This window comes from Anas platyrhynchos, chromosome 1, assembly GCF_047663525.1.
Source record: "Anas platyrhynchos isolate ZD024472 breed Pekin duck chromosome 1, IASCAAS_PekinDuck_T2T, whole genome shotgun sequence".
Classification (NCBI taxonomy): Eukaryota; Metazoa; Chordata; class Aves; order Anseriformes; family Anatidae; genus Anas; species Anas platyrhynchos.
The window spans coordinates 195,932,397-195,957,582 of record NC_092587.1 but is presented as its reverse complement, the minus strand read 5'-3'; the positions used below and the strand labels follow the sequence as shown (position 1 = coordinate 195,957,582).

The window sequence follows — 25,186 nt, the reverse complement described above, 5'->3', positions numbered from 1 at the left end:
CAGTGGTGCCTTGGGATGTTGTTCACATGATGAACAGAGAGGAATTTCCAGGAATCATCAAGGAATCAAGGAGAAATAAGTGTCCAAGAACGGAGACCATACACTGTACAAGCCATCTTCAGGGCTTCATCTGGGGATGCGATGGATTCAGGAGGCCAGGGGCTGGAAGCTGCTCCTCCTGAAGGTGAGAGCAGTGTAGCAATGCAGCTGATACAGGCACACTTGTCTTGTGTATCAGGTTGGAGGTGGTGGCAGGGAGCTGCGTCTCTCCTGCCAGCTTCCCTCTGGACCATTTTAGGACTGTGTTAATCCTAAATTTAACTGCTGATGTCAAAGGCTCGTGTTAGCTCCCTGCACTGAGCTCTGCCCCCACACACCCCGCCGGGAGCCAGGAATAACTCCCTGGACACGGAGGGCTGAATCCCAACCCAGGCCATGCCTCCTGGTGCCCATTCCCATAATACAACCCGGGGCAAACTCGCAGCAGGAGAGCTGGAGGCGGCCAGTGGGACAAGGAGGGACCTCTCGAGGTAGGCTGGGGGGCAGCACTGTTATTTATTGCTCCAGCAGTGCCTGGATGCGAGGGCAGCTGTGTTTGCTTTGGCTTCCGAACTGACACATTGGCAGGGGGAAGAAAACCCACTTTGGTCTGGATTTAAATGTATATTGATTTTTTTTTTTTTTTTTTTTTTTGGGGGGGGGGGGTTGTCATTAAAACTACACAGGGAAGAAGAGAAACGCTCCATTCAGAAGAAAACATTGGATGGGGATGGAGATGGCTTTTCACTTTGGGTGCCTGTAAGGAGAACAAGGGAAACAAATGGCTCATCTCACAAAAAGTATTTTAAAGAGTCCAGCCACCTCGGTCAGCCTCCCACCTGCTCCCTCCTTCCTTTCCTGCCCCCGGGAGGCAGCATACGGGATGGTTGAGGCATGGAGGACACGCTCCCACCAAACTCCGTGAGTTGCCACATGAGCTGTCACCCAGAAAGGTTTTTCTAGGAAAAAGGGTCTGGTTTGGGAATTTACTGACCCTAGTGGCATGTCTCCTCTCATCAGCTCTCTGTCCATTCATCCTGCTCTTTTGAGGGAGCTTGCAGCTGGACAGATGTTTACCAGAAGACAGACCCCGGTGTAAAGGGCTTTCCCCATCAGTTCAGAGGAAGTGGGAACCACAACAAGCTGTGAGGGATGGGAGTTTTGACTTGAAGGTATTTGGAAGAGATTTGCCATTTGTGGGAATGGATTTTTTTGGTGCTATCAGGGAAAGGTCGGTCACAGCCACATGTGGCATTTTACTGCATGGGGATGCATGAAGGCAGGACGGGATGTGGGTGGGCAGAAGGCTTGAGCCAAGGCAGCACAGGACAAACATCACCTCTGCATTTTGGTTTGGCTTCGGGTTGTTAAATTCCTGCTGTAGCTTGTAGCCCTTCACGTCTCCTGGAGCGCAGTCACGGTGTGGATGGTGGGATCTCAGCTTGGGGCATGCAGAGATCATGGGAAAAACATGGAGACCATTGCCTGGAAAGCAAACAGCCTGAGCTGTGGCTGGGGAGAAATGTTTCTTCGGTCTTATTTATTTATTTTTTTTCCTACTTTGCAGGAGGACTAAGCCTCATCTTTATATTTTCTGATTTATTGATATTGTTGGAACAAGACACAGAGCCCAAGATAATAACCAAGGGGTTAATGATGTGGGAAGCTTGGATCGGGGATGTTTATTTGAAACAGGCCATCTGAGGTCCGCTAGCTGCTGGCAGCTCCCAGGTGGCTTTTCCACACATCGACTAAAAATTCCAGCCTGAGAAACTTTTCCTGGCAGGGGTTTTGTTGAAAGTGGTATGTTCCCAAAAAGACGGTGAAAAAAAGAAGGATGAATCCATATTTTCCAGGGGAAAATATGCTTTATCAAGGCATTTCTGTCTGCTGTGGGCAATGGGTGCTGCAGGAGCTGCTGCTGACCTGCTTGTGTGCATACATCAGGTGGGCACGGCTCTTCCAAGGAAAGGGAGCAGCCCTGGGGCTTCCATGTGTCCTGACCGCTCCTGGCCCCTTGGAAATGTGAGGTGGTCTGTGTGTCTGGAAAAAATAAAAATAAAACAGAGTGGAAACTCCAGTGATGCAGCCCAAGCCACAGATGGTCAAGAATGGTCTGTAAGAGTTTGCTCATGGAGGTAGATGTCTCCTTCAGTTCATGCAGGGCGTGTATGTAATGATGTGTCCTTCTGGAAAAAAATCCCAGAGAAAAGCCTAACTGGCTTTTAGGATAACCCGAGATGCACATCCAGTAGGGTTCACTGTCCCCAGAATAGAGCAGAAGGTGGGTGTGCAGGGACCCTGCCTGCTCGGTGAGGAGAGACAGGACTGAGATGTGGGGAACCAAGGAGCACCAGCAGGTTTCTTCCAGCTGTAGTGATGGGGAGCTTGGGCTAAGCGGTTACTGGAAGGAGAGAAAGGGAAAGGCAGCCTCTGTTGCACCATCGTTTTGGGAAGAGTCATCAGATTGCTCCATGCCCTAGAAGGTGCCTCCAATTTGCTCAGATGTGCTTCCAGTGCGGGGGTCACAGCAAGAACAGAAACAGGCTTGAAAGAGAGAACTACAGGGACCAAAGTGGGTAGGACTGACTGCTGCAGTGAGCAGCCTGGTAAAGCCACAGGAAAATTGTTTAGATTATTGGCTTTTTTTTTTCCAGCCTTTCTAGTGTTAAAGCAGGTGTCTTTTTAGCTATTATGAAGTGCAGGTGAATTGCTGTGTATCATAGAGTAAAAAGATAAAGCTAAGCCCCATACACTCACTTTGTTGTGCCTGGGGTCTGGTCAAGTCATTGACCTGGAGCTGCTCCATCCCTGCCCTACACCTGGAGCAGTTTCCATTAGAGGAGTTGTTACCCACTGATGTTGGATTACTGTTAATTTTTTCCGTAATGCACACAAGTAATAATCAGCTGCGTATTACCTCATGGAACGATTAAATCACCCAGCTCCTCAGTTTCAACGATACATCTGGACACGTCCTGCTAGACACTGCCCTCCCTTAATGAACCTGAGTAGACTTTATGGTCATTCCTCACCGATAGCTCATAGCGGTTACACAGCATCGCCGTGCTTGTCGGTCTCCTGTGAATCACCAGACCATGGGAGGGATAATTGTTACTTTGGTTCCCTGCTGAGGGTTTAAATAACGTGCTCAAATCAACAGCCCCTGATTGCCATGAAGTGCAAGTCTAAAGGGCAGTCAACCCTTTGAAATGAGAAAGGAGAAATGGAGCTGGTATGCTTCGCATTTTAGCTGGAAAAAATATCAGTGCCATGCAGATGCTTTTCTGGTGAAGATAGCTTTGTTTTCTTAAGCAGCAAGTGGAGCTGGCTGGAAAATGGCATTTCTCTTTTATGAGGTATTTAGAAACTTCAGTGTTTGGTTTTGTTCTGATGTGAACCAAAGCCAAGGCATCCACTTCTTGAGAACCGAAGAGAGTGAGGCCTGGGCTCAGTGACAGGGGCTCACCCCCACCAGGCCGCATCTGAGACACGTGGCCAGCCCCTTGTCAGTAGTGGTGGGGCTCTCAGGTGTGCCCTCCTCATCTCCAAAGAGTGCCAAGCCAGACCATTTGCCCTGTATCATAAAATTATAGGTTGGAAAAGCCCTCCAAGATCATCTGGTCCAACCTTCACCCTACCACCAGTGTCACCCAGTGAACCGTGTCCCCAAGCACCACGTCCAAACTCTCCTTGAACACCCCCAGGGACGGTGACTCCACCACCTTCCTGGGCAACCCGTCCCAATGCCTGACTGCTCTTTCTGAGCAGAAATGTCTCCTCATTTCCAACCTGAACCTCCCCTGGCACAACTTGAGGCCATTCCCTCTGGTCCTATCACTGGTTACCTGTGAGAAGAGGCCGACCCCCAGCTCCCCACGGCTTCCTTTCAGACAGTTGCAGACAGCAATGAGGTCTGCCCTGAGCCTCCTCTTCCCCAGACCAAACCCCACCAGTTCCCTCAGCTCCTCACAGGCCTTGTGCTCCAGGCCCTTCACCAGCTTCGTAGCCCTGGACATGCTCTGGACACACTCCAGGGCCTCGATGTCCTTGTGCACGAATACATGATGCCTGTGGAAGGGTTGGAGGACAAATATGACAGCCTTTCCCCACACAATACCCACACAGACCTTCTTGTGTAGCCTCTGCCCAGGTCCTTGCTCCCTGAGCCCGGCTGCTCAAATACCCCAGGCATGGCACGAGGTCTTCTTTTGGGCCTTCAGGTGGAACCATGAAAGTCCTTTTGTGCTGGGACACTGGTGATGGTGCCAGGCTGAATGAAGTTGTGGCTGAAATGAAGACTGCTCCCCAGGAGTGGCTGGTGGCTGCGTTTCTTTGGCCCCAACAGCAAGACATGAAGTCGCTGTGCCACAATGGACTGTTTCTGTTTTTCCTTCTCTCCTCGCAGGGGGCAGAGATCATACCCACATGCATCAGCAACATGCATTTCTCTTAGCGAAAAGAGAAGGGAGCTTTGTCTCTCTTCTCCACATCATCACAGCGGGGGCTTTCACACTCCCTTTTGCACGGTGGACACGAGCAAGCCTGCCTTTCACTGCCGTGATGAGGTCCCACTCGCTCTGCCCTTCAAATACCCGTGGGGTTAAATACCTAAACCCACGCGTGACCCATGCGAGACCATCAACCAGCAGTCACTTGTGCCTCTGTCAGACATTTCTCCAGGCAGGGGCTCGCACCGTGTGCAGGGTGAGGAGAGCCCCCAGCACCGGCACCTCTCAGGCACCAGCACCATGCGGAGGAGCCTGGGGAGCGGCGCGGTGCTGGGCGTGTTTGGCAGAAGGAGCTGGGGCTCTGGGAGGCCCCGGGGAGAGGCACGGCGGCTGCAAGCACTGGCGTGTCCTGGGCTGGTGAAACGTGGCACCGGGGAAGGTCAGAGCTGCGCAGGAGGAGCCGGAGGGAGCTGGGTGAACCTTGAATATAGGAGGATGGATTAGGAGCCAGACCAGGTGCAGGGTCACACACCCTGTGTATGCAGCCAGGTGAGGGTGGAAGGACAAGCACCCTTCACATGGACCAGCAAGCAGGGGTCTGTTTTTGACACAATTCCTCCCAGAGTCACCAAAGCATCACCGCTTTAATAACCCATTTCTGGCTCCTTTCAGATCCCAGAGAAACCACTCAGAGTCATGCTGTTTGGATTCCCTTTTTATTTCTCCATGCAGAGCTCTGGATTTTTTTATAGTATTTTATTATTTTTATTTTTAGCACAGTGACATCCCCCAAAGAAGCTTCCTCTGGAGGCAGCGCTGTTACAGGTTTACTTCTAACTCAGTTCTCTGAAAAACAATGCAACTTAAACAAAAAGCTCTAGCACTTCCCATCTGACAGCAGAGACCCCGCCTGAGACACACTGCAGTTACGTCGAAGGGTTCACTTTAGGTTTTGGGGTAGAGGAGCTTCCTCAGTCTGCTCTTGTGCTTCACCAGGGAGTTATTTGTGATTAAGAGGCAGAAGTCTTGAGAAGGAGACCTCATTAATTAATACACAAAGGGTACCTCACACACCTCTGTCTGTGCAGGGAATACTTACAGACCGAGGGCAGGCGGAGGCATGAGGTGGGGACCTCAGCATTGTTGATGCCGAATGGATTAACTCAGCCAAGGCTCAGGAGAAGAGGCTGGAGAAGGAGCATAAAGGCTGGTGACACCCAGAGTGAATCCGTTCTCCAACATGGGCTGGGAGGAGGGCAGAGCCGCTCCTTCGTGGGCAATCCCAGCTCTGCAGGCACAATGCCGTGCAGGGACAGCTCCTCAACACCTCTCCCCTTCCCACCAGGAAGAGCTGGATTTGGGCTGCGGGTGCTTGCTTCGTTTGCCTGCAAGGCAGATTGGTGCAGCCTGCTGTAAACCTACAGGAGAACTAGTGACTCACTGTGCCTCTGTAATTACAAGTCTGCTATGTAGGATTTCAATTCTTTTTTTTTCTTTTTTTTTTTTTTTTAAAAAAAAAAAACAAAAACAAAAAACAAAAAACAAAAAACAAGCATAATCCAAAACTTCTGCTGTGAATACTGAGCTTCTGATGGCTCGCTTGTGCCCAAGCAGTGAGGTTTCTCCCAGTGTCTCCCAGTACAGAGTCAGCACATTGGGGCTTCCCCATCCTCAGCGCAGGTTCTGGGTCACCAGCACCCTGGGGATCAGTGGGGGAGCTTCAGCACTGTATGGGTGAGCCTGGACATCCTCAGGATATCCCAGCACCAGGGCTCTTGACTCACAAAGGCTCAGAGCCTGTGCAGCACATTTCTCTATGTCTTCACCCCACATGGGTGCTTGGAGCACCGTAGGAGAGGGAGCTGTTGGCTTCCCAAGTCTGAGATTTTCTGTTTAACCTGGTGGCTGGAAGTGCCTCATGGCTGAGTTCATAACTTTGAAATCACCTCCATACACTGCCAAAGAAAATGATGGATGGGCTTGGTCTTCTGGGAGATGGACCAAAACCTAAGATCTATCCACAACTGTCTCAGGTACGTGGGCTTGCTCAAGAGAGCTGGCTGTTTTCCTGAGTGAATTGGAGTGATCTGGAGCTTCACTGCTGAGATGTCTTCATTACTAAACATCTGGGAAAAATTGCAGATTTGCTTCATTGTTGCCATGTGTCAGCATCTGCTGGAGCTATGTGCTCCATGGTAAGCCCATATTCTTCCCTGCAAAAAGATGGTGTAATCAAGGACCCCTTCACTCTTTGCTCACCATTTTCTCATGCTTGGCACAAGGGCCTTTTCTGGGAAGCTCACCTCTGTGGTACCTTGTTCTCTCATGGTATCTATTCCTCTTCTGGGACTGCCTGAGGTGGCATTTGATCATAGCACAAATTCCTTTGCTGCTGTCACCTTTCCCCAGGTGCTTTTGACTCAACAGAAAATGCAGGAAGCCACCCACCACCCATATCAAGATGGAACTAGCCCAGACACCGATGTCTCAGATCATTTTTTCAGTTCATATCACTGATGACTCAGTCTCCATTCCCCATCAGTCATCCGGGAATCATCCCACTACATTTCCCCTTGGCCAGAGGCCATGCTGTAACCTGTGCAATCCACCAAGCTTCACGCCAGCTCCCCTAGCACCCTGTCTGCTTTCAAGAAGGTGCTGCTGCTTCTCCTTGGCACCTCTAGTATGGGGAAAGGCAGGCGTGGAAGCAAACAGCCCCACACCTCTGTTAGATCCATGTTTGTTGCATAGGAATGAGCAAAGTCTCCTTCATGCCATTGTCACCTTTTGGAGGTGATCTTCTTGCTGGGTCGCTGCTGACCTTCGAGGAATTCAAGTGGCCAGTCCGTGTTTTTCCCCTCCGTTGCACTTCCGTGGCTTTACTTTCCCCAAGATAATTACATGACTCAGGAAGACAAATGCATACTTCACATAGTTGCGGGAACCATAATGCCGATAGGTGGGTTAGAGTATTTTGAAGCTCTTTGAACACACAAGAGCAGCTGAATTCCCGTGACTTACCCACACAACCCGAAGCAAGTCCAGGCAATGGCTGCATAGTTTTTGTGGAGCCCTTTCCTAACGAAGGACAAACACCTCCCTGAGAAAGAAAGCTTAGTCTTGCAGCACCGAGGCACGGGCTCTTTTTGTTGCTGGAGAAATCACGGACATTTTGCGAGGTAAGATTTACCATTTGCATTTTACTGTTTCTTGAGAGATCGTGCACAAACTGAGACTGGAGCAGGTAGGTGAAATCTGGATGCAAAAAAAACAAACAGCATGGAGAAATTATCATCTCTTAACTAGATAAGTGATTGTTACAGGTAAAACAACCTGGCAGCTAATCCCCGGTGAAGATAAGTGGCAAAAAATAAGGTGTGGTGGTGCTTGGTAGCATTGTTTTAGCACAGGCAGGTCTGTGGAAGACACAAAAGGAGACACTGTCTTTGAGTTAAGTGGTTTAACATCTGAATCACTGCACTACAGTTTAATCTGCTGAATTTGGAAGAAAACAGAAAAGTAAAAGAAATGTTATTATTCCCTGCAGTAACTCGGAGGACCTTAAAACCACCCAAAACCTGGGTTGACCAGAACCCCAGATGGGTTTTACTGAAGGGGCAGTCAGTGCTGGGAGAGGCTGCGGGCATCCCCATGGGTTCTTTGGGGCCATTCCTGGGGGGTCCTTGCTCAGGAGGGGGAGTAAGAGCTTGGCTGACCTTAAAGACAAGATCTTTAAAGCTTTGCAAGCTATTGTTACCGAATATCTATGTAGATGCGTGTACCCAGATAGGGATGGGCTATTCCATTGAAATCATGGCATGTAAATAGCCGTGTAGTTACTGATTTGTTTTCCACATTTACTCCATACCCAAAGGGACATAGCAGATCTTTGAGCTTCTGTCCCCATCAGTGCAGGTGACTTGAGACCTGTGAATACCTCCTCTGATACCAACCTGGGCCAGGTCCTCCAAGAGCATCATGCACCAGAGACAACCCAATGTCCCCTTGTGATGCTGGGAGCCCACCTGCTTGCTTCCATGGTGGTTGCTCTTTTGGGAAAGGATTCTTTTGGAGGAGATGTGTTTCATGGCTTCTGGTGGTTTTGTTTTCGTCTTCTTCTTCTTTTTTTTTTTTTTTTTTCCTTTTCATTTCTTTCTTTTGTTGAGGCAAGGGGAGCGATACAACTTGTGGAGGAGCTTGTCCTGACGTGTCTGCTGTATGTAAACCCTCAGCTTTAATGAAAAGGGCTTCTGTCCTGGGGACTGGGGAGCCTGCAAGTGCTTCTTGGCTCTGGGGTTCTCCTGTAGCTGTCGTAAGATCAGATTAATGATGTATTAGTTTGAGATAACTACCATGAGGTCATGTAATTAACTTGCGATCACGCTCTGTGCCAGTTGGCTGAAACACACCACTTTAAAAAAAAAACTCATTAAGACCAGCTACAAATAGAGCTTTTTGAATGATGGCATTAACAAACAGCTCATTAGTCACCTTTTGGACTACTTAAAGGAGAGTGTTCAGGGCAGTAAGGTGGTGCAGTGGGAGGTGAAATGCAGCAACCTGCCCAAGCTCTCTCCCTCTTCTCCAGCCAGACCGAGTGCCTTTCTTCAGCCCCTGCTGCTCGCCTCAGTCCTGCCTTGGCTGCCCACCTCATCCCCTTGCCATGGCCAATGTCCATCCCAAATCCTACATACTGCAAGGCTAGGATTGGTGCTCTTTCTTGCTGGAAAAGTGCACTAGAAATGTCCAGCCCCTGCTGGGGGGGTTGCAACATGAGCAGAAATTGAGATTTCTCTCCCATGTTCCACTCTCCCAAGTTGCTTTGGCTTGGCCCTTGCCATGGTCCATGAAGATGATGAAGGGCCTGGAGCACCTCTGCTTTGAGGAGAGGCTGAGAGAGCTGGGGCTGCTCAGGATGGAGAAGAGGAGGCTCAGGGGGATCTCAGCAGTGTCTGTAAACACCTGAAGGGAGGGAACACAGAGGATGGGGCCAGGCTCTTGTCAGTGGTGCCCAGTGCCAGGACAGGAGGCCATGGGCACAAACTGGAGCACAGGAGGCTCCCTCTGACCACTGGGCACCACTTCTGTACTGGGTGGGTGATGGAGCCCTGGCACAGACTGCCCAGAGAGGTTGTGGAGTCTCCTCCTTGGGATCTTCAAATCCACCTGGACATGGTGCTGGGCAGCCTGCTCTGGCTGTCCCTGCTTGAGCAGATGGACCCAGAGGTCTTTTCTAACCTCAACCATTCTGGGATTCTGTGATACGGCCCCCCATAGGGGCCAAGGCAGTATCAGCTTGATACTCCTTGTGGAAGAAAGAAGGACCAGAAATACTTAGCTTGACCATGGAAACCACCTCCAGTCTGTGGCTCCTGGAAGATGTCACTGTTTTTTCCCCTCCTATCAAGTAGGTGGTTGCAGCTGCAGCCTGTTCAACAGCTCTGGAGTTGAACTGTGAGCAAGGAGATAGAGTAGCTCTGAGAAACGGGAGATCCTTCATGCAACAGCTCATGTCCAGTCAGTACATGCTGTTTTGATGAGCTGTGAGGATGAAGCACGTTTCACGGGCAGTGCTTGGGTGAGAGCTGCCAGCTTCGTCTTGTCGTCCATCTTCAGCCCTGCTTGCTGGAGTGTTTAGGGTTTGACACTGTAATCAGTTGTCTATCTGGGTTAGTCTCAAGTCATTAACTTTTATATTCCTCCTGGTCTGGCAATGTGAACTCTGCTGTTCATGATACTGAAAAAAAATTTCCCAGCGCAGCTGCTGGGTGCCCAGAGGTGCTGTGTGGCAGATTGTTTTAAACCAGAAATGTTCCCAATGAGGAGCCTGAACAAGGCTTGTCCTCTGCCAGCCATTTCTTACAGATCAGAGAGGTGGTAAAATATTGCTGAAATCAGTATTCCAGTGTTATGCTATTTTATTCTGCAGTGTGGAAGAGCTTTATAGGTCAAGATGAAAAGGGAGAGTGCTTTGTGATCTGTGTGGGTGTTAGCTGAAGCATAATGAAGGCTGTGAAGTAAATGGGGTCTTAACTTACCCTGCCTTCCATTATTTTTTATATTGTATTAAGGTATCATGTATCATAGCAGGAATGCCGTGTCTTTGCTCATCTTGTGTTTTTAGAGGACTGGTGGAAGCTGTGGGTGTGTAACATGAGCTTCTCCTGGTCTAAACGGAGACCGAGCACAGGAGTGGAGGCACTCTGGAAATCTGACATTTGATTGTCTTTTTCTTAAAAGATGGAGGTAATACGTGCTGGCTATTGACTGCAATAAGCCCAAACACTTTGAGCAGCCAGAGTGTAAATCACAAGTCAGCAGGCAGAGCAGCGATGCCTCTTTCTTTTCCTTTGTATTTTAGCAAGTCCTCTGCACAAACATTGCTTACAGCTGGTGGGCTCTGCTCCGTGTCCGTCCCTTTCCATGCCAACCTACTTTTCCTTTCTCCTGTACTGACTAGATTTTATGCATCAGTAAAGTCAGAAGTTGTAAATTTGCAATTAATTTTCTCTTTGATGGAACTCAGGGCTTGTGTCTGAATTGTTTCATGTCCATGTGACTCTGAACAGAGATGGACAGCAGGCAAAGGGCTGGGGTCTGGAAGCTGGCTTTTTTCTTCTGTTAAAGAAACAAGTGAATATGGAAAAGCCATTTTATCTTCTCTGCAGTGTTGATAAATTGCCCTTTAGTTCTTTCTCTCTCATACTTTTACTGAACTTGCAAGCAAGCCTGTCCCTTGGCAGGTGGAAAGAATAAATTGCCAGCAGTATGCGTTTACGAGATGCCTTTCAGTAGTGGATCTGTGCAAATAATAGGTTTTTCATTTCAGTTGCTGAACTGAAAAATAGAAAATACTTTTTGTTTTGGGTCACCCCCTAAAGGAGAATGTTTCTTTTCTTCTCTTGCATTTTTTTATTCCTTTCATTGCATGAGATGTTCTGGTTAGGATTATTCAGTGCTTTTCATATCTTAAAAAAAGAAAAAAAAAAAGAAAAGAAAATGCAAACTAGGTCAATCTCAGACAGAAAACATCATTTGAAAGAACAACAAAAAATATTTCATTATTAAAATGTCAAAATGGAGTCTTGCAGCTTCTCTCTGAATGTTTTCTCTTCTCTTTCAGCTAAAACTAATTACATATTCAACCCAAACTCTCTGAGAGTTTCAGTACCTCGTAATTGTGCTTCGGGTGAATTTGCAACATCAAAAAAACCCATCACACTGCACGCAGCAGTGACCTGTTCTGTGTGCTGCTCAGCAAAGACACCCGCACAAGGATTTAATTCCACTTAATGAAGGTGTTGGGCAAGGGAGCGGGTGCAGTGACCTCCCACAGGCCTGTCCAGCCAGGGAAGCACTGGTGCAGCCATGATTCACCCCAACAGGGACATGGCTGGCTTGTTGGGCTGACATGGCATTGTAGGGCTGCCACATCTTCCCATGGCATCTCCTTGTGGTGGGGTGGTGGCCGGGATTCACTCATGTACAGGAGATGTGGTGGTGGGGCTGGGCCATGGAGACAGGGCCTGTACATGTGGTGCTAGGCCATGGAGATGGAGCCCATGCATGTAGTGGGGCTGGGCCACGGAGACAGGGCCCATATATGTGGTGCTAGGCTATGGAGACAGGGCCCATCCTTCTCTTTCTGTGCCTGGTTTCCCAAAGAAATGGTGCTGTTGTGATGCTGTCCCTCCATCGTTACCTGCTCCTCCCGTGAGCACCCTGAATTCAGGCCCATGATGGAATCAAATTCCAACACATTCCTATAAATTGTGATGGTAAAAGGGGCTTATAAGAAAGACAGACTTTTTAATAGGGTCTCTAACAACAGGGGAAGGGGTAATAGTTTTATACTCCAATAGCATAGATTTAGATCGGATATAAGGAGGGTGGTGAGGCCCTGGCCCAGGCTGCCCAGAGAAGCTGTGGCTGCCCCATCCCTGGAGGTGCTCAAGGCCAGGCTGGATGGGGCTTTGGGCAACCTGGTCTGGTGGGAGGTGTCCCTGCCCATGGCAGGGGGGTGGAAATAGATGGGCTTTAAAGTCGTTTCCAAGCCAAACCATTCTATAATTCTATAACCCTGCTTTAGGGAAAGGAAGATGGATGAAATGTCCCCAGTGCACGGGTGCACAGGTCCAAGGGGTCTGGGAGGGAAAATGTGAGCTGCTGTCTTCTTGTGCTGTGAACCCCAGCCATGACTAATGCCCTCGCAGTACATCATCCTGTTCAGAAATAAAACTCCATCCCCAGAAATATTGCGAGGGCTGAGGAACTTCTTGGCTTTAACAGAAATTGGAGAAGGTCCAAGTATCACTGGCCTTTTGACCCAGCCAACAAACTTGTCAATATGATAAGTTGAGGCTTGGCAGAAACCCCGTGGTCCGATAATTCCCCCTTGAATCGTGAAATTTTTAATCTTTTCCTTTCTGCCTGAAACATTGACAAGACATTTTCCTCTGCTGAGAGAAGCTCCTCAGCAGGTGCCAGTGTTAACACTCAGTGTTATCTTCTGGTTATTCCCCAGAGAGAGCTGCAGGAGGCATCACAAGCAGAGCTTTGATGCTGCACATCAGAGATGGACCTTGGTGAAAACTGGAAGCTGGATGAAACCAACTGGTTGTCTCGTGCTGGGATCCATCCCTTTGCCAGTGTGAAAGGAGGTAGGACATCACTGCAGCTTTTAATCTGCCTGGTGACCATGCTGGGAGCCTTCCCGATGTGCTGCTGCCCATCACTGTGCTATGTGGCTATATCCAGCCCAAGTAGTGCTCAGTGTAAAGGTGGGAAAGGTCTGATCCAAACTGCAGACACTGGCAGATTGACCAACACGCTTGATCTGTTGCTTGATTTCATTCCTTCGAATAGCCCTTTGCCAAATAAATAAAAATAAAAATAAAAAAATAAGTTTTGGTAAGTTAGGACACCTCTTATGGTAAGTGTCACCACCCTAACTGTCCACAGTGACCATGGTTAAGGAGTGAGGAAGAGAGCTGGTAAAAGATTTTATTCTCTCTTCAATCATATTTGTGTGGAAACATTTAGGATGGGTCCCCAGGGACACTTTCCTAGCAGTGACAGGAGGGATTAGTGCTGAATTTTGGAAACCTAAGGTTTCATCCCAAATCAGCATGTCACCAGACCTCCCAGCCCAAGTGCATGACTCTCCAGAAATTGCCAGGAAAGTACTTGGGGAAGATGCAATGGGAAATAGCCAACAGACCAATTTCCTGCATCAATTAATCTCTACTTAATTTCCAGCCAGCTGCTGGGATTTGCTTTTTATTTCCCATTCAAACATTCAGCGGATGCAACCCCGTGTGCTCATGTCCAGCCCCATCACCCCACGCCAGCACCAGCTGTCCCTTGCTGAGGACAGCATCACCTCCTCCATCACCCCTAGCAGCAGTCCACAGTTTCCAGACTAAAAGGTTTTTTTTATTATTATTATTATTTTTTATTTAGTCTGGAACAGATATTGAGCAAGTGTTTTAAACCTGAAATAGAATATAATAATAATAATAATAATAATAATAATAATAATAATAATAATAATAATAATAATAATAATAATAATAAACACTCTGCATTTTTTTTTCTTTTTGAAAATTGCATTGAGTTTCTGGACTTCAGCAGCACTGTGTTACTGAATGAAATGTTGGAAAATAAATAAACCTCCACCATTTCCAAAGCAGTCATCTCTCAGTCCTGCCCGTATTGAGCTGTGCAGCTCACATCCCCTGTCCTCGCTGCAGTGCCATAGGCTTGTAGGGTGATGGAGGGGACCTGGGGGGTCTGACCTGGCTGCTCAGGGCCATATCCTGTTGGTCTCAACAACCTGCAAGGTCAGAGATAGCACAGCCCCTGGGCAGCCCGTGCCATCACCTGTCTGTCCCCAAGGGGGACGTCATGTGCAGGGTGAGCTTAAAGCAGGCATTTTCACCCAAGCTCTCTGCACCTACCTCTTGAGCTGACCTTTCTGAGCATTTCTTCTTCTTCTCTCAGACAATGACATTTCTGAAGGTGCACCAGCCCTGTTTGCTCGGGATCAGCTGGGTAAGTCCATATACAACACGTTTTCCTCTTTTTTTTTTTTTCCCTCTGTACCCAGCTGAGTGATTAGGAGATGACTGAGTTAAACCCAGGGCAGATGCTGAATGTTTCCCACTGCTTAAATTCATCACTACCAGTGCTTTTTTTCTGTGTGTTGTTTTTGAATGCTGCCCACCAGAGGGATGGATGCTGGAGGCATTTAGCACCTTTCTGTGTGAAATTTGTGCAGAATTTCTTCCCTGGGAGCTGAGCTGCCACCTTCCCAGTGCTTGGGTGCTGCTGGGTTGGAAGTCCAACCCGTGGCTGGCACTTCTGTGACTTTCTGAAGCCTTGCAACAGGATGAGTTTTTGTTTGCTTGTTTGGCTTTGGGTTTTGTTGTTTCGTTTTCAGTCCTGGAAGACAAAAGTAGGGGTGTGGAAAGCCACTCCCCTTAATCCCATGGTAGTAATCAAGAAAGATGCATTTCTCAGGATGAATTAGAGGAAAGGGTGAGGAGATGAGGTGCAGGGTGGGGAGCTTCTGCAGGAGGTTCCCCAGCCTCTGGCCCTGCAGGTCTGGCACTCAGGGGGGCACCAGCCCCTCCTGAGGACGTGGGGGAGGGCTAGAGATGGAGCAGATGATGGTGGCTGGGGATGGTGCTAGGCCAGCCCCATTCCATGGGACCATGGTTCCCATCACCAAATGGCAGAGCACCAGCCCTTCTTCCTCATGGGAAGGAGCCCTCCTCTTCCCTTGACAGGTGATCGTTTCCCCACTGCTCTTGAAACCCTCCTCGTCCCCAGTAAAGATGCTCGGTGTGCATGTGTTGGGCTGCTCAATACATGAGAAGCTGGTAGAAACTCGGGGTAAGATGGTAAAAGTGCAGGAGTCCCAGATGGTGATTTTTATCATCTGCATCCACCTCTTCTGTAAACCACTGCTGTTAAGACCCAGGATCTTGAAAAAAAATCCTATAAACCCAGAGATGCCCATGAGCTGCATGATGCCTCGCTGGCTCTAGAAGGGCTGGCTGGGCCAGCAGCTGTCCTCACTGGCAGTCTGATACATTTGATTGTGTTTTAAAGGAGTTCTTGTGAGCTCTCTCCACTTGGTGTCAGGATAGAGACTGCTTTGACACGCGCTTGGCCAGACGGGTGTCTAACAGGGATGGGAATAAAGCCAGCAACCTCCCCCAGGCTGCCTCAGTCACTGCCCAGCTGATTTAAACCGAATGAAGTTACTTTAAAACACATTTTCTTTGACACAGCTTCCTCCAGCTCCTTTTCTTCTCGATCTTCTGCATCTCTTCAGTTTTCCCCTGACTGGTGCCTTCCTACAGGGACATGTGCCTGTTTCCCTGAGCCTTGGCCAAACCTCCAAGTCTGAGCAAACAGTGACAAAAACAAGCTCCATCTCTGACATAACGAGACTTGGTTGGTTTTAGTTTAGAAGCAGATCTTTAAGATGTGCAAAATTAGGTTTCTTGATGACTTCCCCTGGTTTCTTGATGACTTCGGTCAAAGGGCAGGACTCTGGATGGGGCAAGGATCAGGGATGGAGCACGGGGAAGCCTGGTTCCTGGCATCTCCCCCGTGTTATCAGAGCAGTGTGTGGCATCCAGAGCGAGCTGCTTCCTACTGGGGCACTTTGCTGTGCTGCTCAGCATCTCCCAGGGCCTCTGCTCAACCCTGCTCCCAGCTGAGGGGCAGCAGAAGCTCCTCGGCCACCACTTCCCTCTGCCCGGAGCTATCAGACATCGCTCAGTCTGGAAAAGATGATTGAAAGCAGTGCTCGTCTCACCTTACGTTTCCACTCCGCCTTCCAAGCACAGCACAAGACGTGATTGCTCCATCTGAGGTAGACGCAGCAGACAAAAGCGTGTGAGATAGCAGGAGGAGGAATGGAAAACCGAGCCCTCTCCTTGCCTCCCTCCTGGCTGGTGGATTTTCAGCTGGATCAGCCTCCCGACCTGAGTCATGCACAGCTGCACGAGCTCCTCTGCCAGGCCAGCGGGGTGGTAAGAGCAGCCATGGGGTGCAGGGGGAGCGGAGGAGAGCATCCCTCAGACGTTTGCTGCTGGTGGAACAAGAGCTTGGCAGCATCAGGTCGGTGCTTGTGAAAAGAGCCGCCTGGTAGAGGAGCAAAGAAGAAAGCAGCATGGCAATAATAACATCCTGAGACAAAATGTCAGTGCGGTAACAAAGCTTCAGTATCCCCAAAGTCACAGGAAGGCAGGTCTGAGCGGGACTTCAGGAGGTCAGCTATGCCTCCCTTCTGCCCGAGGGCAAGGCTCACAGACAAAACCACCGAGGCGTGGTGGAGCAACCTGTCTCGGGAACTTCCAGCAGCCTTCCCAGGGAGCCTGCTCCAGCACCACGCTGCCTCAAACGCTGCAGGTTTTCTTGATATCTAATTAAATGTCTGTAATTTAAGCCAGTGACGCGTTGTGCCGCCAAAATCAAGCACAAAGAGTTTACTCGTTTTCTCTTTACGTTGCTTTGTGCATTCTGTGCTTGAAGGTTGTTCTTCCTTTAATACAGCCTTCCACTGGCAGCATTAAATAACCCAGATCCCTTCTCCCACAGGATGTTTTTCTAGACCTGTAGTGGTTTCCCCTGCTCTCCTTTGTCTCTAAATGGTTCTCATCTTTCCCGAGCTGGAAGAGGCCCTCTGGCTGAGGCTGACAGAGGCCAGGAGGACTGGAGCAAGCCCCTCTGTGGGCCAGGGCAGTGCCAACCCCTCTTTGCAAGGCCTGCCTTTCTCACAAGAGCATGCTCCTGGCTCTTGCTTGGCAAAGGATCTGCAGGTCACACACAACTGCCACTTCAGCTGATGTTTCTCCTCTTCCGGGCACTACCCAGCTGCAGATCACCGTCCCGCATCCTTTTTTCCCTGCTTGTCAAGCCTGCCTTGAACTCCAGTCCTGTGTCCAGCTTGCTGGCAGTCCGTCCCAGCCTGATGTCAACTGCAACCATAAAAAGCTGTGCTTGGGTTCTGAGTCATTCCTGGAAATGCTGATCAGTACCAGATTTAGGAGAGGTTTTTGTGTAGCCTCATGGCATTAGTAACTAAGAGCTGAGAAGGGTTTTGACCAGTCATGGTGCCATGTATTAATTCTTCATGTATTAATTCTAGCCCAGGTTCCTCTCTTTCTCTTGCTTAGGGTGATACCATATGATGCAGCACTAAAATCCTTACATATATGCCCATATAAATGATATCTGCAGTTCCCCCCTCATTCTACAAGGTTTATCACCTCATCACAGAAGATGAAATTAGTCTGACCAGCTCTGTTCTTGCTGAGTCTGCGCTGGCTGTTACTCACATCCTCCTTTCCTGCACATTTGCAAAGCCCTTGATCATTCCGATGTTTCCAAGAATGGAATGAACAATGGCTGGAAAATCCCTTCCTAACACTTCTTTCTCTCTGCCTCTTAAGGACTGGGGCTCTGCTTGCCATGCCCAACCTTTGGAAACCCCTCCCTGCTCCGCTGTTGAGTAACCAGGGCATGGCTCAACAGTACCTTGAGCTGCAAGCCCATTTCTGGGCTTCTCTGGAGAAGAGAAGGCTCCGGGGAGACCTTACAGAAGCCTGCCACTACCTAAAGGGGGCTACAGGAAAGCTGGGGAGGGACTCCTTGTGAGGGGGTGCAGTGACAGGACAAGGGAGAATGGTTTTAAAGTAAAAGAGGGGAGGTTTAGGTTGGATGTTAGGAGGAAATTCTTCACTTAGAGGGCGGTGAGGCCCTGTCCCAGGCTGCCCAGAGAAGCTGTGGATGCCCCATCCCTGGAGGTGCTCAAGGCCATGCTGGATGGGGCTTTGGGCAACCTGGGCTGGTGGGAGGTGTCCCTGCCCATGGCAGAGGATGGAATTAGATGGGCTTTAAGGTCCCTTCCAACCCAAACCATTCTGTGATTTTGTGGTTCCAAGCAGAGGGAAAGGGAGGCAACGGTGACCAAGGGACAGGGCAGCTTCCATGAAAGCAGACACTGGGTGAACCACAGCTCGCCGAGGTGGAAAGAGGTGCTTGAAGGAAGATACAGTAGACACATGGGAGTTATGAATGCCCTGGGAGTAAATAAGGAAAGCCCTTGCACAACCCAGAGGAAGTTTGTCTTCACACAGCACACAATCACATTGTGCGACTCATTGCCACAGGATGTCCAGCTTGCCAAAAGCATGAATGGGCTCAAAAAGTGATGAGAAAACATCATGGAAGAAAGGGCCGCGAAGGGCTCTCAAACCCCGCAGTGTGGCTGCAGCCCCCGGCTCAGGAAGTTCCCAGAGATCAGGAACTGCAGCAGAATGGGTCCGTGTGCTGGAGGAAACTGCGGCCTGTTTGTCCTCTGCCTCGTATTTTCCCCACAGTCGCCCCCTTTGTGGCCATGTCAGAGAGAAGGCCCCAGGTTAGCACAAACCAAGGTGGTCCTTCGTGTGCCTGCGGTGCTTAACCATGAGTAACAACCCCCAGCAGCCCTCGGCTCCTCTCCTTTTCCTTTCTGTGCCTCTCCTCTCCCGCGGCCTGGCTGCTGGGCTGCAGCAGATATGAATCAGGCCGTGGCTCTTGCGTCCCTTTTGTTCTGCAAACGAGGAAACCAGAACATTTCACACCCGCGCCGCGGCCCTGCATTGTCTCCTTGGCAAGGCCTGAGCTGGAATTTCTGGCCTTGGAGAAAGTGAGGTCAGGGAGGGAGAAGCTTTCCCCGCGGAGGAACACGTGCAGATGGCTGCTCTGTCTCTCCCCCTTGCTTGCTCCCTTCTCTCCTCCCTCCTCTTCCATTCCCTCATCCCTCCCTTCTTTTCCATGTCCTCCCTTCTCCTCTGGAAATGTTTCTGCTCGCTGTTTTTAGATTTTCCCTGAATGGCAGGGAAAAAAAAAAAAGAAAAAAAATGTGATTGAAAAGGGAAATTTGGAAATTTTTCCATTTGGAAATGGAATTTCCAAATTCCAAAAAAATTTTCCAGTTGGAAAAATAGAGCGGGAGGGCAAGGTGCGAAAGCCACCCAGGGAAATCAGGATCAAACTGCTCGTGTGGACGAGTGGCAAGCCCGAGGAGCCGCGCTGGATGAGCAGCACAGCAGTGGCTGTCCCCATGTGCTCCGTGCACCTGCAGCACGGCCTGCAGCAGGAGGCTCCCCCAGGGCCAGGAACGAAATCCCACTGGGTAAACCAAAAGGGAAGGAAGGGAAAAAAAGTCTCCAGGCCCTGCTGTGTTTGTTCCCGGTGCCGAGCAGCCACCCAGCTGTTTCTTTTTCCTTGCTGCCCTGACCTCATCCCATGCTGGAGGGAGTCCAGGGAGCAGCGCTGCGCCTGCCAGGAGCCAGCCAGGTCAGGCTCGTGGGGGAAAATGAAGGGATCTTTGGCAGAACGGGAAAAACAGATGTGCGGAGCGCTTTCTGCTGCCTCCAGATACAGCACTTACCCGAAGGGACCTGATAAATAGGAAAGTTGGGGCTGTTTCCATCCGGCGGGGCAGGCGGTAGGATGATTTGTTTGCTCGTGGCATTGGGAATCTGAGTGCTTTGCACACGTGGGGGGGTGGAAATGGTACGAGCACCCACTCCTGGGGCACTTGGGGTTTGGGATGTCCTGCCCCAGGTCTGGGGGGGACAGCAGCACAAATATCTCCAGCTCTGGGTTTATTGAATCAAAATGGAATTGAAAAAGTCACTTAGAAACATGCTCCAGAAAACTGGGGTACTAAAGACCCGTGCATCCATTGATCAGGGTGCCTAATTACCTATTGTCAGGGTTTCCCTTGATTTCACAGAGGATTTAGTCATCAAAAAGCTTGAATTTGGACCTAAATTACCTGCTGTGGGGTACTCAGGGCATGCGCAGCAGGTGAGGGATCTGAGCATCCCTCTCTCATCCAAGCCTGCTCCCCAAAGTCTGTTTATTTTTCCCCGAGGAAGGTAAACGTGCAGCAAGGCTGCGATGCTTTTCCTGCCTCCCCCTTGGCCAGCAGAAGGGATTTGCAGTTCCCTGCTCTGCTCAAGCACAGACCCAAGCTGTACCAGCTGCCACGGAGCTGGCCCCATAAATTCTGGGGTCGGCGTGAAGCACCCTGCATGCGTGAATCTGGGCGATGCAGCTGGTGAGCAGCAAGGGGAAGGGGCTGAGTTTGTGGCACCCTGCTCGGGGCTTCGAGGTGAAGCTGGAGGATGCCCTGGGGGTGGGGAGGATGTTTTAGAAGACGGGGGGGGGGGGGGGGGGGGGGGGGGGGGGGGATGTCTCAGGGGATGGGGCTCTAGGGGATGGGGAGATGGGGAGGATGTCTTAGGGGATGAGGAAGATGTCTTATGGATGGGGAGGATGCCTTAGTGCCTTAAGTGATGGAGGGGTGTCCTAGGGGATGGGGAGGATGCCCTAGGGATGGGGAGAATGTCTTAGGGGTTGGGGCTCTAGGGGATGGGGCTCTAAGGGATGGGGAGGATGCCCCTAGGGGATGGGGATGATATCCTATGGATGGGGAGGATATCGTAGGAGATGGAGAGGATGCCCTAGGGGATGAGGCCCTATGGGATGGGGAGGATGTCCTAGGGGATGAAGGGGTGTTCTAGGGGATGGGGACAATGCCCTAGAAGTGGGAAGAATGTCTTAGGGGATGGGGTGGATGTCTTAGGGGGTGGGGCCCTAGGAGATGGGGAGGATGCCCTAGGGGATGGGAAGGATGTCCTGAGGAGATGTGGGGGATGCCCTAGGGATGGGGAGGATATTTTAGGGGATGGGGATGATACCCTATGAACGGGGAGGATGTCTTAGGGGATGGGGCTGTAGGGGATGTGGAGGATGCCCTAGGGGATGGGGACTCAGGAGCTGGGCATGATGATAGGGGATGTGCAGGGTGCCTTAGGACGTGGCCAGGCTGCCCTAGGGCCTAAGGGACGCTGCCTCGTCCCAACACGCACCCCACAGACCCCAGGGGGGAGCTCCCAGCCCCGACCCCTCCCCCCGCAGCCTCCCAGGCCCCGCCCCCTGCCCTTAGCCCCGCCCCCAGCCCCATAACCCCGCCCACTCGCACAAGCCACGCCCACCACCCACCCCCGCCCACTACTCCCGGCACCACCCAGAGGCTTAAGCCCCGCCCACCGGGCTAAGCCACGCCCACTGGGTTAGGCCACGCCCCCCGCGTTAAGCCCCGCCCCCTGGTTAAGCCCCGCCCCGCCCCGCGGCCCCGCGCTGCTGGCGGCGGGGAGCGGCGGGGCGCGGATGGCCGCGGGGCTGCCGGGGGCGGCGGGGCGCGGAGCCGGAGGTGAGAGCCAAGGGGGGGGGGCTCCGGCCGTGTGTCCGCGTCCGTCTGTCTGTCTGTCTGTGGGTCCGACCCTAGCCGTGTGTCCGTCCCCCAGCAGCGGGGGGGGCTGCCCGCGGCCACGTGTGCGCCCGGGGATGTTCCCGGGGGGAGCCCGGGGAAGCCGCCGTGACCGTGGGGACCCCCCCCCGGTGGTCACAGGAATCCCTTCGGTGGTCGTGGGACCCCCCCCGTGACCGTGGGGACGCCCTCGTGACTATGGGACCCCCCCTTCGGTGATCGTGGGAACCCCCCCGGTGACCGTGGGGACCCCCTCGGTGGTCGCGGGGACCCCCCCGTGATCATGGGGACCCCACCCGTGATCCTGGGAACCTCTTAATGACTATGGGACCCCCCCCTTGGTGGTCGTGGAAACCCACCCGTGACCGTGGGGACCACACCCGGTGGTCGCGGAGACCCCCCCGTTACTGTGGGGACCCCTCCGTGATCGTGGGGACCCCACCCGCGATCGTGGGACCCCCCCCGTGACCGTGGGAACCTCCTCATAACTATGGGACCCCCCCTCGGTGATCGTGGGGACCCCACCCGCGATCGTGGGGACCCGCTGGTGGCCGTGGGGATGCCCCCCGTGACCGTAGGGACCCCTCCGGTGGGTTTGGGGCCGTGTCCCCCCCGCACCTTCCCCGGGCACCCCGGGGGAGTTTTCCCCACTCGGCACCGAAAACCGGGAGAGGAGCAGGGAGAGGGAACAGGGGCGGCCCCAAAAAGTGATGTTTTGGGGGAATTTGGTGGGATTTGGGGCTTTGCTGCAGATGGGACCTGGGGCCTGCCACTGCTTCTTCTAGTGGTGCGGGGGGGGGTGAGCTTTCACCCCGCTACCCCTGCAGGGAGAGCAAAGAGAAACTCATGTCCGAGCCCAAAATGCATCGAAAGAGGAGTTCAACCCCCTAAAAAACCCCAAACCCCACTCCAAGTCCCCCCCCGCATCGCAGTCCTCCTGGCAGGTTTTGTGCTCCGTGGTTTTTCATCCAGGAAGGTCGCCGCTCGCTCCTTTTCCTCTGCCCATGGAAAAAAAAAAAAAGTGGTGTGCGGTGTTTTTTTGTGTGTTTTTCATTTTTTTTTTCCTTTTCCCGGTGCCGTGTGGGGCTGCCACGCGCCTGCGGGGACCCAGAGCTGCTCTTGGGGTATCTGTGGGGTCTCGGGCTGCGTGCAGCCAGCTCCGGGCTTTCTGCTTTGGTATTTGTGTAGGGATCTGTGTGTTTTTCCCCTTCCAAAATAAGCTCAAGTGGCTTTCTGAGAGGCTCTGAAGTCGGGGTGTCCCCTTGTTTTTCCAGGGTGCCCTTCCCATAGGTGTATGGCCGTGGGTGTGTGTGCGTACCTCTCGTTAGGAAATGACTCCAAATGAGTTTTTGGTCTAAAATCTCTGAAAGGGATCCAGCCCTCGGGGCTGGCAAGGGGGTGTTTCGGACAAAAAGAGCATCCTGTCCCCATCCTGCCGGGGAGCGAGGCTGTGAAGGGGAGAAAGGGCAGAAGGAGGTGATGTCGGGGTGATGCTGGTCATTGGGGTGGCAAATAACGAGGGAGGGATGCGCCCCGGGCTTGGCTTTCCCCTGGGGAAGCGCTGAGAGAGGGCAGCTTCAGCTGGCAGGATTTGGGGTGGCTCTCACTTATTCCTCCTTTATACCCACAAATAACCACCGAGGTGCTGTGGAGGAGCTCGGGGCCGTGCCCTGCCTCTCCACCAGGTCCGTGGCAGCTGGAGCAAAGCGGTGTGAAACCGGATCGAAGCACAGGTTTCCTTTGCAGAAGCTTTGGCTGCTTTGCTCCATCCCCGTGCTTCCAAATTTGCTCGTTTCAAACCATTTCTTCCCTCGCTGCCGGTCAGACAAATCCAACCCAATTTCGGGAAGCTGCGGGGATTCGGCCTCACCGGGGAGGGCTCTGGTGATCCGATCGCCCAGGAGGAGCCGTGGGCACTTAGGGACGATGCTGAAGGTGTTTCCAGCGGCTGGCTGGCTTTAGGGGCAGCGTTCCTTGGGGTGAGGAGGGGCAGCGTGCCTTTCGTGGCCCCCCAGGACCTGAAACCACGAAGAGGAGGGCTGAGCGCTCCTCACCCCGCGGCTGGCCGAGGGGTCCCAGTGGAAACTGTGGTGCTGGGGAATATTGGGTGGGTTTGGGAAAACCCCGGGAGGATTTGTGCTTTCCTACAGCAGTTTCTTTTTTGGCAGCTTTGGGGTGGATGTCATCTGGTTCCCATTTATGCCCCGAGTTTTAAAATAGAACGGCCTTCATTCATCAGGAGTAGAAATACAAAATAATGCTAATAACGGGAACATCATCACCTTTTTCTATAAAAAAAAATCATTAGGGAAACTGTTTCTATTGAAACTTCAGGCGTTTAGAAAGCATATCTCTTTTTGGGGTGTTTTATGGGGCTTTTTCAGTGGGTGGGCTCCAGCACTGAATTTTTGGGGCATAAAGCTGCGGCGTAAAGCAGCACGAAGTCCCTCCGGAGGCATCCTGGAGCAGCAGCAGTGGGAGGCTGCCTTTCAGGAAAGCAGAGCCTGGGATTAAACAACGGAGCAGTTCTCGGGACTAGAATTTCTAGATGTAAATGTGTTTCGGTTTGGTTTATTTAGGGGAAATCCCTGCTGGATCTGGGGACCCCACTGGGGCTCCACGAGGTGGCTGAAGGCACCGGGGCGCACTGCTCGGGGTGGGCAGCGGGTCCTGGGGCCAAGCAGGGCATTTGGGTGTCCCGTAGTGGGTTCGTGTTCCCCTGCCTGCATCACCTGTCAATTTGGGGCCGTTTCTGAACCTTTTTGGAGCCGCAGGCTGCTCGCTGTGGGCCGTTGGAGCGATTTTCCCCGCTGCAAATCTGAGCTCAGCTGTTCGGGAGCCGGAGCGGGAGGCAATTACCTCGTTAGCGCTTCTGCCTCTCGAAAGCGGCCGCATATAAATTGCGTGTAATGATTTAATAACGGGAGGCTCATCGTTTCAATATACATTCGGGCGGGAGGCAGGCTTGGTGTCTTTTTTTCCCCCGAGACGTGCCGTTTGAGGTCGGCAGAGCCCTTGCGTTGCGCTCGGGGCCGGGTTACCGCGAGCGGCTCTCACCGTGGCTCAAACGAGGTGGCTGGAGTGGGGCGCGCTGGCTGCGTTTAAAAAAGGAAAAGCTCGAGAAATATGAAGATGCTTCAGATAGAGCTCAATGGCTGCGTTTTCCGCTCAAGAGCACTGTACGGGCTTTGTACTATTTTTGTTCTGCCCGGCTCCCAGGCTCCTTTGTACGCTCGCAAGTTTGTGGGAATGACTCAGGGAGAAAGCTATTTAACCTAAAGGACGGCGCTGGCGCAAAAATCCGTGGGTAGAGAGCCATGGCGGGGAAACGAGAAGGGTTTCTGTGTGTGTC

General features: G+C 51.7%; 1 protein-coding gene across 3 annotated transcripts in view; it reads left to right on the top strand.

Annotated features, from left to right (window-relative positions):
- Positions 1-390: 390 nt before the first annotated feature.
- The window catches only part of AMOTL1 (angiomotin like 1), a 72,562-nt gene continuing 47,766 nt past the window's right edge, over positions 391-25,186 (top strand). Inside the window, exons 1-3 of one of the 3 annotated variants that reach the window (XM_038176479.2) lie at positions 391-530; positions 13,015-13,150; positions 14,493-14,543. In XM_038176479.2, coding sequence (XP_038032407.2) covers positions 13,066-13,150; positions 14,493-14,543 — 136 coding nt within the window. In that variant the 5' untranslated portion in view covers positions 391-530; positions 13,015-13,065. Of the gene's footprint in view, positions 531-7,516; positions 7,670-13,014; positions 13,151-14,492; positions 14,544-21,624; positions 21,778-25,186 lie in introns of those variants that run through there. The other 2 variants (XM_072032771.1, XM_072032772.1) reach the window with 2 other exon arrangements.